Below are 12,835 nucleotides of genomic sequence, written 5' to 3' on the forward strand. Positions count from 1 at the left end.
GCAACGAGTAGTGGGAAGGGTGGCATAGGAGTCTGATTTGAAGTCAAACCTGGGCTCTCCCACTTACTAGTTCTATGGCTTTGAGCAATTTCCTTAGCCTCTCTCAGTCCCAAGTTTCTAATATGCAATATGAAGATAATAACTCCAGCCTCATAAGTTAGTCTACAAATTGAATGAGAATTTGTGTAAAGCACACAGATGCCCAATAAATGGCAGCCACTATTCTTCCTGAGGTGTCAGGGACTCCATCTATATAATGAAGTTATGGAATAGCAAGTCTCTGAGATCTCACACTCAAAGGGTCACCGACTTCTTCCTTTAACTCCTTCCAGGATCTTCCCTGATGTTCTGGAATCCCTTGAGGACATCTTTGGACATAGAAGGTGAGGAAGTTATGGAGGACACGTCCTAACTTCTTGTTTCTTATTGTCCTGCTTAATTACTGAATAATGGAGGATTTAAAAGGTTGGAGAGGGTGGTCTGAATTAGGTTACAAACTCCTAGAGGCAGAAAAGACAGGCTTGGAGCAGAATCTTCCTTCCCTCCCATCCCCTGAAACCTGGCCTCTAGAATGACAAAATATTCTGGTTAAATTTTAAATAGATTAGACAATAAAAGCAAAACAGAATAAATTTGAAATCATCAGCATACAAAGAATGACACTAAATTTCACTAGTATATGGTAAAGAATATTTAAATTGGGGCAGATGGCTGGCTTAGTCTGTGGAACATGCAACTCTTGATCTTGGGATTGTGAGTTTGAGCCCTACTTGGGGATAGAGTTTACCTTAAAAAAAAAAAAAAAAAAAGAATAAGAATGTTTAAATTATTGCAAGAAGCCATACAATAACGAGTAAAAAACCATGATGGAATATGAGTCAGGACTGTGCCCCTATTAATAAAAAGAGGACAACTTCACTATAATGTTAGATGGTATTAAGAGGAGGATGACATTCCTCTCCAACCATCCAGACCCCATCATCTTTGAAGGCCTACTCACAAAGCCATCCTAGAAGCCCATAGCTGGAGTTCCTTTCACCTTCTTTGAACACCCAGAGCACTTCACACTTGAACTGGCTGTTTGTATATTTGTCTCATTTCCTTATGGACTATAAGCTCTTTGAGGACAGACTGCCTGATAATTCATTTTTGTATCACTCAGTATCTTACTAATGATCCTCAGTAAATTTTTAATGAATGAACTGGAACAGAATTCTCCCACTAACATTAGAAATCTGAGTCTACATGGGTCAGGGGTAAGCAAAATAATTGGAACAGGTTCAGAATAGAATGAGGAAACAAAAATGATTAAAGAGTGAAGAGAAACAGAATCTATATTGGGGGGAAGGGAAGTCAAAAGAATTCAGTGTCCAGAAGTGAGTTTTGGAAAGTGTTATCAAAGGATCTTCCGATATATTAAAGAGATTGTTAAAAGAAGGCCTGAAAGTCCCTTATTGGAGCAAAACAAACAAAAAAATCACTCTGATTTTAATGGGACAATAGGGATAAGGCCTACTGAAGAACTTCTGGGTATAGATACTAGGGTGGTGTGATGTATGGGAGAGGCAAGTGCCATGCCTTCCATGCCTGCAAGTTAGAAAGCATTTGATGATGAGAAAGACTCTGGTAAGTCGTTTTTGCAAAATTACTTGTGAAACAATTGTAAGCTTTCAAGTTTTAGGATTATTATTATTATTATCATTTTTTTTTTTTTTTGTAAGATGCTACAACCTGTTTTAAGGGAGAAGGGGGATTTAGTCCAGGAAGAAATGGGAGAGACTCAAGTCTGGATTCAGAAAGCAAAATGGGACCAGCCCACAGAGAAGAGAGACAGCCTTTGATGCCCTGACCATCAAGGACCAGGGCTTAAGGACCAGACTCTTAAATCACGTGGCATTTACTGCCCCAGATTTAAAAAAAAAAAATGTGGATCAGCGTCTGTGGTTCAAAATGGCTAGCTTCCAAAATCAGTCTTAACTTTCCAAGGGTAACATTTGGAAGGCTCCCTGCAAGAACAGAGAGGAGCCAGTTTCTAGAAAGGGCAGCTTAATGATTTTCTACTCCCCCCAACCCCCAAATCATTAAACAGTGTTCCTTTCCCAGAGCCCAAGTTCATGCTGAGGGCAAAGGGAATTAAACGAAGAAGCTGAACCTGCAGCTAAGATTAGAGAGTTGCCAAGGGCCTAATTTTAGGTCCTCACCGCCCCAGCTGACACTCTACGCTGCTGGCTCAGCCACGGGGGACCATGAGTGTGGCTGTGAGCTGGTGACCGAGAGGGGAGCGCATCCCCCTGGCCATCTGCAAAAGCAATTAGCTTGCTGTTGGGTGTGTTTTGAGAGAGACTCCCAATAATTTCTCCATCAACAAATGTTTCTTCAGGTGTTCAAGAGTCAATGAGGGAAAATGTCAGCTCTTGGCAGAAGTTCCCACATGCTTGCCATTCTAATATTCATGCTTCTCCCCTCAAGAGTGTGCTCCAAAAGCAAACTAATCTTGGAAACCCTGAATTTTCATGGCAAGTAACCTCCTGCTCTCCTCTGGCTGTGAGCTTATTGCCACAACCTGGAGAAAGTGTTGTACGGGATTCTCAGCTTTGGGGAAATAGGCAAGGATAGATGGGATCAATTCTTGCATGTCGTGGGGAATCTCTCTGCCACTCCTCCCCCAGGATTTAGGCTGTCCCTCCACACTTCACATATTTCCCAGCCACAGGTTTCATGCTCAGATTGTCTTCTTCAGAGGGCAGACAATAAGAGCTGGCATCTCCCAGATCAAAGGGGAAACAGAATATATTTTAAAGTGACAACTTTGTTATCCTGCAACCAGAATAAAACCAGAATAATAAAATGATATAAATATGAGTTCCTAAATGATTCCATACTGCAATGCCATCAGAGAGCAAAATTTCCTGCATAATTATGGCAGGAAAACTCTCTTTACAAACCACTCACAAGAGTATGTGTTCTTTTGGCACAATTCTTGTGCCTGGGGCAGCCCACCACCGAGATGGTGATTCTGTGTCCCTGCAGGTTGGGGACTGTGATAACTGTCCGGTGCTCTCTCTGCAAAGAAGGCTCTCAATAAAGGCTAATTGCCGTGGGCAATGAAAAAGCAAGCTGGCACTGCCAGGCCAAGGGAGTGCATCCCTTAGAGAGGTGTTCTCAGCGAGGGAGGGCCCCAGTTGTCAAGGTGCACAGACTGGCCCCAGCTGCTCTCCGGCTTCCTCTGTTTTTTCCTCTCCTATTTTCCTCATAGCTTTGCTTGCCCTGTCTACTTGTCCCATATCCTATCTGTCGGTCTGTCTCGAAGCCTATTTCTGCGCCCCCTCCCACATGCACACATACATACACACACCCACCGCCCCCCCTTCCCTGTCTCTTGGCGCTGGCCCTTTCATCTTCTCCCTCGGGGATTCGAGATGTCGCTGCAGGAAGTGCTTGTCGGCCGAGGCAGCAGCAGCAGAGCCCTGTGGCTTTGACAAACCTCATTTAATTGGGAGGAAGCCAGGAGAATTTGAAAGAACTGAAACATCCACGAAACTCCTTTTATCAGGCATAATTTAAACTCTGCATGGAAAAACCCCTATATGTATAAAGAAAAGTCAACTTCCCTCCTGCTGTGAGCACTCCTCGGCTCCCCCCCAGCACAGGCAGGCTCCTGCAAGATTCCATCTTTTCATTTTTCTAAAAGTGTCAAAGTAGATTTGGGCTCTGTGGCTGGGTGAACAGAGAAGGAATACAGATGGGTCTCTCTCTCACACCCGCACATGGGTGTGCGTGCTCGCCCACATGCACACGCGTACAGAGGTGCACCCTGTTGGTGCTGCTGCTTCAGATGGCCAGGGAGAACCAAAACCCAAGTTTCTAACAACACAACAGTTTGGACAGTGACTGTTTCTTGCTAATTACTTTTTTATCAGGTAAAACTCGGGCCTAGGAAACGTTGAAGGTCCCCAGTGGTTCTCAGTATATAGAGTAATAGATCCTGGAGGAGGGCCAATGAGGGAAGTTTCTTTAAGTGGAGCGAAGGGAGCGTGAGTGTGTACGAGTGTGAGAACATGAGACTGTGTGTGTGTGCACACGCACTCCTGAACACGTACGTTTGCCTGAAGTGGTAGTTAGAAGTCCCAGGCCCGAGAGAAGAAAGCTTGAGAGGGATCTAGGCCCTTCGCCTGGGAACACTGTACCTGGAAGGGAGTAGGGGAGGGGGGGTATAGGGGGAGCTGAGGTATAAAGGGATAAAAATTGTAGGTTGCCCTTCCCCTCCTTCCAGATTCCAATCCAGATTCACCTCCAGTCCAATCTATCTTATTGAGTTATTCTAGTTCCTCCAAAGAATTGCCTTTAGCATATACATATTCTCTCAACATCTGTAGCTGATTATGCAGAGACTCCAGCTGTTTAGATATGATTTGTGCTAATATGTGTACAAGGGTGCCCTGTTTCCTCTTCCTCACCCTCTTTTCCTCCCACGCTGTAGGATCCTTGAGGTCAAGGACAAGCCTCTTTATTCCCTCAATTTTTATAGCACTTAATATGTTCTTGACACTTAATGGCAACTTAATAAATCCTAATGACTAACTCTTCCTACAGGGTTAAGTAAGACATTAACCCCAGTTGTATGATTATGGTTATTTTTGGAGATCCTAAATAACTCATTTTAATAATAAAATGCCTCAAGAAGCCCCAAACTAAGAGCTTTGGGCTGTGGCAGGACAATGTCCTAGATAGAGTGGAGCCACGTTTGCAGACCCTGGAGACTTTGGCCAGACTGTATGTCTAGGCCTCCTGGGCAGCAGCTCCCCACTCCGTCCTCATTGTCACCCCTGCCTGCCATCCTGGTCCCTCACCCCAGTCTGAGCCCCTACACCTTCCTTATTAGCTTTCTTTTCTCCTGCTTTGGGCTTCTAAAAATTGTTTTCAGTTGAATGGTGATCGTTTCCAAAGAAACCCCAACTAAGGATGGTCCCCCCCAAAACAGCCAGGCCACACCACACTGCCCACATCCTCCGCCTAGCCCTTCCTGGCCACATTCTGAGAAACTTGAGGAGAGCTCCAGCCACATGATCCCTCAGCAGATTTCAGATTTGGAGGATGACTTCAGGCCCAGGCAGCAAGGCTGATTTCAGGGTAACTTGTGTTTCTTGTGGGCGACAGGCCTGGGAGGATGCTCCCCTCCCCCAGGGCCCCACCGGGCACTTCCTTCAGCAGCATCAAATTACCAATCAAGACAGGCCAGCTCTCCTCTTGTGACATCCCCATGTCACCTATCATCTTACTCTCTACGGGGAGAGAGAGAAGGGGGCTGTTGCAAACTTTGGTTTTGCTTCTCCTGGCAGATGCTGGGGAAAACAAACAACACAGAGGCAACTTTCATCTCATCCAGTTTCTGAGAGTGTATATGTGAAATGTTTGGATCATTAGACGGAGGTCTGTGTCACCTCAACCCACCAGTGCTTTTGAGTTTTAGAGACTCAGAAAACTTAGGCAAGATTGAGTCCCCTTTTGCTTCTTCCAGGCAATTCAATCTCTAAGCTCATTTCTGGTTGCAAATTCTATCATTTTCCAGTGCTTGGAGAAAACCCTTAGACCCTGAGACTTACGTGTGTGCTCGTACACACACATGCACACACACACACACACACACACGCTCCCTCACTCACCATCAGGAAGCTGGTGCAGCTGAGATGGCAAGGCACTGAAGTAGTCATGAACCAGTGCTTCCTGGGCAGAGACACGGTCTCTAGGAAAGCCTTTTAGCATTTGGGAGGCCAGGTCTTCAGCTTCGGGAACCCTGCCCAACCTGGAAAAGTGGAAGAGGAAAACAGTTTCTCCAGAGGCCTCCCTTCTGAAAAATAAAGGGGAAGAGAAGAAAAGTAGAGTAGGAGATGAAAAGTAGGAAAGGAGATGGCTAGAAGAGCGTTTCCCGTAGGATTTCCTGGGATTTGTAAAGTCAACAGCAAGTGGAAAAATCACACCACACTGGAACTCTGACCTATCCGCAGTATGCTCTCATTCGGCCTTCCCCCACAGGCTCCGGGGACCATGTATATATACATAAAGGACCAGAAATATAATTATAGAAGCAGAAATGTGTAATTAAGAATGCTGCCTTGAGGGACCACGCCCACCAAGCAGAAAAGCCCAGTTGGATATATGTTCCAAGGGCTGCAAGCATAGAGTCCTGGAGGGGAAGGAGGGAGAGAGGCAGTTTTGGAAGTTGAAGCTTGGGTTGAAAACACTTTTATTTACAAGTGTTTCTGAAGCTCAGCCCCCAGGGTATTACCCAAGAAGCTCTCTTGGTTCCTCCTGAGATGGAGCATAGAAAGAGATAACCAAGGGCCCAAATTACAGTAAGGACAAATCCTCAAGTTGATCTGTGCCGAACTGTAAATTTGGAGATGACCAAAGCTATTAGTTGAGCAACTACCACGTGCTAGGAGGTGGTTGGCTCTGGAAGACAAAGGGGAGACTTTGCTTTCTCGCAGCTTAGTCTAGTGGAGGAGTCGGACATTAACCAAATTATCATTAGAGATGTGTAAGTACCTGGGAAGAAAAGGCCCAGAAAAGAAAGACCTAGAATGGGAAGAGCTGGTCAGGGGAGGCTTCCCTGAGGAGGCAGTATTGGAGCTGAGAGCCAAGGAGTTAGGGCAGGGGAGGGGCAGGCAGTGTAGGCTGAGATCTCTGGTGCTCATACAGACCCTGGAGATGAGAGGGAGAAGAGCGAGTTTAAGGAGAGGAAGAAAGGCCAGTTGGCTGGGCTTGGACCAAGGAGGGGAGGGAACAGACATGAAACTGGGGGGGTGGCAGGGGCTGATCCTGCAGGACTTGTTAGTCTTAATTTTCCATTTACTTATAATATTTTTTAAAGATTTTATTTATTTATTAGAGCGAGCACATGAGGGGGGGGGCGGGGAGTAGTAGCAGAGGGAGAGGGAGGCAGGCTCCCTGCTAAGCAGAGAGCTAGACAAGGGTCTCCATCCTAGGACCCCGGGATCACTACCTGAGCCAAGGGCAGACGCCCAACCAACTGAGCCACCCAGTGCCCCATTTATTTATAATGTTTGGAAGTCTTTGCTAATCTGGTGTCAATCATTTAAGTACACCCATCTCTAGAGCCCATGGTCAGGTTTACAAGCGGAAAGTCACGAGACAGAAAACTGTGCAGATTCCAGGAGACAATTAACCGCAGGACCAACATTCAGAATTAAATAGCATGGCCATGAAATCCCCAATTAAGCAAAAATAGATGGGCTCATTTAATGTCGAATATACATACCAACCTGAATCGACAAAAAACTGATACCCTCCCCTTCCCTGATGCCATGATGCAGTGATGCTGGAAGTCCTCACCCAGAGATGTAAGTTGCCTAATTTTTGCATAAGATTTACCTAGGAAACGTTCAGGTATCTGATTCCCATGACATAAAACTGTTTCTACAAACAGATAACTTTACCTCAAACTCAGCAGTAATTGCTTCATAGACTTAAGACAGAGGAAGATTTGCAAATCCCCAGTCCTTGCCAATTTCCAGGCTAGTTAAAAGAGAAGGCAACCTGGGGCGGAGGCCTGCTCATTAGCTTGTGGCCTGAGAAAAGGCCGGAGGGTATTTTCTCCAACTGGGGTGCCCTGCCCAGGCACAGGTTTTCAGGGCCAATGAGATGGGGGTTTGGAGTGAGGAAAGTGGTGCAGATCACTAGGGGCTCATATCAGTCTGGAGGGACATTCAAGGCCAATCTTGTAAAAAAAAAAAATTTATCTAGTCCACCCTCGCTATAGGGTGGGGTGAAACGTGTGCCAAAATTGCGCTTGGAACCCACCCCAGAGGGTGGGTGAGTGGATAGGTGTTGATGGTGGAGTGGGGGAGGCAATGCATCTCTCAGCTTCTGCCTCCACAGTACCCCCCACCTCCCCAGTCAGCAGTTGGTTCTCTCCACACATTCCTACCTATTGGCGGGGCTTAGGAGCTGCAATCTCATTGGATAAGGAAGGTTAAGGGACCTATTTTGAACTGGTGTTAGCATGGCACGCATACTCCTTGTATTTAGACCATGTTATGTTGGTTGGCTGGGAAAGCCAGGGAAGAACTAGCAAGGACTCCGATAAGGAGAACTGGCCGTTTCTACCAGGCAAATGCAAGAAAGCAGAGTAGGTACTCATCAGCAATATGAAAACTTCTTTTTTAGGATTTTCCTTTCAACTAACCCAATCCTTCCCACAAGGTTGTATCAAAGCTTTTAGTGGTGCCAGCATTTGTTCCAGGCTTATGGCCTCAAGGCTACAATTGCTGACCACCCATTCCTCCAGCAAATTCCTCCCATAAGCCAAGTTCATTTTGGTCTTCCTAGGATAAGCTAAGTCTGTGCCCTCCTGAGAGCCTTTACTAGCAGCACTCGTAGTGGGACCACCCAATCCGGACAAGAGTCCTGACGATCTCTACCTTGTGATTGGCATATTGTACTCTTATTTGGGATCTGAGGGAAGAGCCTCAAGAGTACAAATATTGCTTCTTTGGGCACAAAATGTTAATTTTGTGGAACATGGAAGTAACCATGTTTTTATTGTTCTGCTTCTGCCATCAATAATCTTGATTATTATCCACTGCTTTTATAATCACATTTCTACAATTTGCCACCTTCTCTAACTCTTGCTAGAACAGTCCTTTACTGGTTATAATCACTACCTTAGAAATGAAGTTGGCATGAAAAGTGACATTAAAGAATGTTAATATGCCCTCCACCACCTTTCCACATCGGCTAAATGTTAACAAACACCATGTGGTAGAGGGAAACAAAACCGAAAAAAGAGAAACCATAAGAGACTCTAAATGGTAGAGAGTAAACCAAGGATTGATGCAGGGAGGGAGGTGGGGGATGGGCTAAATGGGGGATGAGTGTTAAGGAGAGCTCTTGTTATGATGAGCACTGGGTGCTGTGTGTAAGTGATGAACCACTGAATTCTCCTGAAACCAATATTATACTATATGTTAACTAACTAGAATTTAATAAAAATCTGAAAAAAAAACCCAAAGAAATATTATGTGTTAGGCTTGTGATGTTAAATACCAAACATGCCAGGAATATCTTGCAGTTAGGAGAATCTACCCACCCAATTAATGAGAGTCTGTTAATAAAGACAAAAAAATCCTCTGATGATCGCCCCCTTCCAGTAACATTTCTAGAAGCAAGAAGTGTTCCATTGCCAACATAATACATATTTATTGTAGAATGCTTAGAAAAGACCCTGGGGCACCTGAGTGGCTCAGTTGGTTAAGCATCTGCCTTCAGCTCAGGTCATGATTCTGGGGTCCTGGGATCAAGCCCTCATTGGGCTCCCTGCTCAGCAGGGAATCTGCTTCCCCCTCTCCCGCTCCTGTTCGCCCTGCTTGTGCTTTGTATCTCTCTCTCTCTCTTTCAAATATATAAATAAAATCTTTTAAAAAAAGAACACTTAGAAAAAAACAGAGAAGGAAAATTAAAACTATCTCATCACTCTGAGATAACCCCCTTCACTCAAAGATAATCACTATTGCTTTGTTGTTCAGTTTTTCTTCTTTAGTCCTTTAAGTGGATATATCTTTTGTTTTACTGAAAAAAAAATGAGATCATACTCTATATGCTGATATAACCTACTCTTTCCACTTGACTATCTTGATCATCTTCCCAGGACTTTGAACAACCTTCTTGGATATAATTTTAGTAGCTGCCTAGCATTCTGTTATGTGAGCATACCATAATTTTCAAAGCCAGACCTTTATCAAAGTTGTTTCCTTTTTGTTGGGGTGTGAGAAGCTACCATTAATTAATGCTGTGACTGACATCCTCAAGGAGAAATCTTTGTGTATCTGTGCAATGATTTCTTTAGTGTAAATTACGAGAATTGAAATCCCCAGGTTGAGGGACATACAACACATTCAGGTTTTAGATTAATAATACTAGCTAGTTGTACCAGTTTCCATTTCCAGCAGTAGTCTGGGAAAGTTCCTGTTTCTGTGTGCACAGAAAACAAATTCATTCCAGCCGGCCTGAATTGCCATAGACCTCGTGGCTTATAAAAGTTGCAAAAAGAATCAAAATTGTAAATCAATCCTAACGGAAGTCCTGGGTGTGAGGACATCCACATTTAATTTTAGAAGTCCAGAATAGAGACACAAACAATAAGAAAAAATGAAAATCAGACTTTGTGGTTATGTGACAGTCCATCCACTGGCCTTCACATGACCCATCTAAAATCTGGTGGTTTGGGGCACCTGGGTGGCTCAGTCAGTTAGGCATCTGCCTTTGGCTTGGGTCGTGATCCTGGGGTCTTGGAATCAAGCCCCATGTCAGGCTCCCTGCTCAGCAGAGAGTCTGCTTTTCCTTTTCCCTCTGTAGCTCCCCCTGCTTGTGCATACGCTCTCTCTCTCTCAAATAAATAAAATCTTCAATCAATCAATCAATCAATCAATCAATCTGGTGGTTCTCTGGGGCCTAAGGCAATAACCTTGATTTCTCAGCACAGCCCGGCTCTGAGTATAAAAATCTCCACTGCCATTCTTGTCATTTACTCTTGGAAGAGTCTTATCTGTTTGCAGTGCAATGCTGGCCATGAGTTCCCTGGGCTCTTGGCTGTTTTCCCTTAGATCCATAGAAAGAGGAAAAAGGGCAGGGATAGAACGGGCACTGTTTTGGTTTTTTTTTCAATTCTTCAATTTGTTTTTATTTTGAAGTAATTTTGGGCTTACAGAAGAATTGCAGGAATAGTACACAGAGTTATATGTTTACCAGCTTCCCCTAATTTTAGCATTCTACACAACCATAGTCAAATGATCAAAGCTGAGCAATTAATATTGGCACAACACTATTAACTAAGCTGCAGGCATTATTCTAAAATATCATTGGGTTTTTTTTCAATAATGACCTTTTTGTTGTTGTTCCAGGAGAGGGAGTACTTTTTTAATGCTGCCAGTTTAGGACGCAGGAAAGCAGGCACCCACAGTAACAAATACGTCTTATACTTGGAAGCAACAACATCAAAGAAGCTGTCTATAATTTTCTAATCAGTCTAACAAGTGAGTGTGCACTTACTAGGCCCATGTCAGTTGGGTCACCATCAAACCCCAGGCCATGCCCTCAAGGTGTACTTATGGCCCATGCACCGCCCTGTCACTTGTAGAAATCTTGAAGAAAAGCCACCGATACTACAGCTCCTCTTTACCCATCACACTTGCAACCCAATTCAGCTGACAAAGTCACAGAGACCTGTGTACCCAATAAATCTGGGTTCCACCTTACGTAGCCTGGTGACTGGGGCCAAGTTACTTCACTTCTTAGAGCTTCAGTTTCCACTTCTTGGAACTGGGGCTTCGGTTTGTGAGGAATAAATGAAATAATACACAGTGAACATTCCACCTAGTGTTAGCTCAATGACAAAGTCCTCAGATCAGAGCCAAGAATTTTCTCGTGTGATAATCCATATCCGTGTCATCCAACAGACCTTTGTATGATGATGAAAATATTCTAGTCCTGCCCCCTTTGATACATTAGCCACTACTCACATGTGGCTCTTGGGCTCTGGAAATGTGACTAGTGCAATTGAACTATATTTAAAATTTAATTTTAATTATTTTAAATTTAAATAGCCACATTGTAGCTAGTGGTTACTGTGTCAGGCAGCACATCTCTAGACATTACTCCTTGATTTGAAGATGTGAGCAAAGAGAAGCGCCAAGTCTGAGCTAAGGCAAAGGGATAGCTGGGGTGAGGCAATGGGCAGAGGTGATGGGTCTTGTGTGTGATCAGAAAAGTCAGAGGGATATTCAATGAATCCAAATCCTGCACAGCCTAGAAGGAAGGACTGGTATGGTGATAGCAGGAGGCTCTGGCACTTTCTTCAACTGTGCAACAGGGCCAACGGCAGCTACAAAGGGTATTAAGATGGTTTGCAGGTTTGGAGTTACCATTTGTTTTGGAAGCCAACAGTGAAATGGAAGAAAGCCTTAGGGCAGTACTAAAAATCCAAATATCTCAGGGGAGGGGGGCGCGGGGGGCGGTGGGGGGAGCTGACTGTGCTGGCAAGAGAAAGTTTGCACATCTTGAATGTGAAATGATAAACAGCGGTTCCCTGGAACCTGTCTCCAAAACAAGGGGGGTGTTCAGGTGACCCGTGAGCTTGCCAGGAAGAGTAGAGATTCCCCCCTCCCAAGGAGGCCTGTCCCTCCCAACAAGGGATCCTTGGTAGCCCACCGCTCTGTTTCTGACCTCTGGTATTCACTCTACATGGAGGCTTTTTAAAGCCCATGGACAGTAAGCATGAAAAATACCAAACGAAATTTGGTTGGGGTAAACCCTAGCACATTTTCAGGGAAGAACAGCGTTCAGATGTTCAGTTGGGATCTCTTCCCCTCTCCCCACCTGTGAGAGCAGAGCGTGTTTTTCTTTGACATTTGAGCTGCTTCCCCTGTCTCTGATGGTTTCCTCACTGCCCTTTTTGCCTCCTCACTGAAGCAAAAAGAACAGAGCCTCGGCTAATTACTCTCAGATCAAATAATACTGGTTATTGTAATTGGTCATTGTCCGAAAACACTGAGTTCTTCTTCGCCTCGAGGTTGCCTGGCACGGCTTAGTTAGCTAACTATTCCGGGAATGTCTCTATTATCTGTTTTACTTTGTAAAAGAAACTAGGGATTTGTTGAAAGCTGGTAATAAAAGTCTGCCCTGGTCTGGGCCCGGACTGCGTGGAGAGGGCCTGGGAAAGCATGACCTCCATGAATCAAGTTGGCCCCCCCCTCCAATAGCCACTCAATGATGTTATTTGGTTTCTCTGTGTTGGAGAATAATAAACCCACTAGGTTTT

General features: G+C 44.6%; 1 protein-coding gene across 1 annotated transcript in view; it reads right to left on the reverse strand.

Moving 5' to 3' along the window:
- The window catches only part of CDK15 (cyclin dependent kinase 15), an 80,976-nt gene that overhangs the window by 9,244 nt on the left and 58,897 nt on the right, over positions 1 to 12,835 (reverse strand). Inside the window, exon 12 of the mRNA XM_026002474.2 lies at positions 5,664 to 5,803. Coding sequence (XP_025858259.1) covers positions 5,664 to 5,803 — 140 coding nt within the window. The remainder of the gene's footprint in view (positions 1 to 5,663; positions 5,804 to 12,835) is intronic.

This window comes from Vulpes vulpes, chromosome 16 (assembly GCF_048418805.1).
Source record: "Vulpes vulpes isolate BD-2025 chromosome 16, VulVul3, whole genome shotgun sequence".
In the NCBI taxonomy this organism is placed as follows: Eukaryota; Metazoa; Chordata; class Mammalia; order Carnivora; family Canidae; genus Vulpes; species Vulpes vulpes.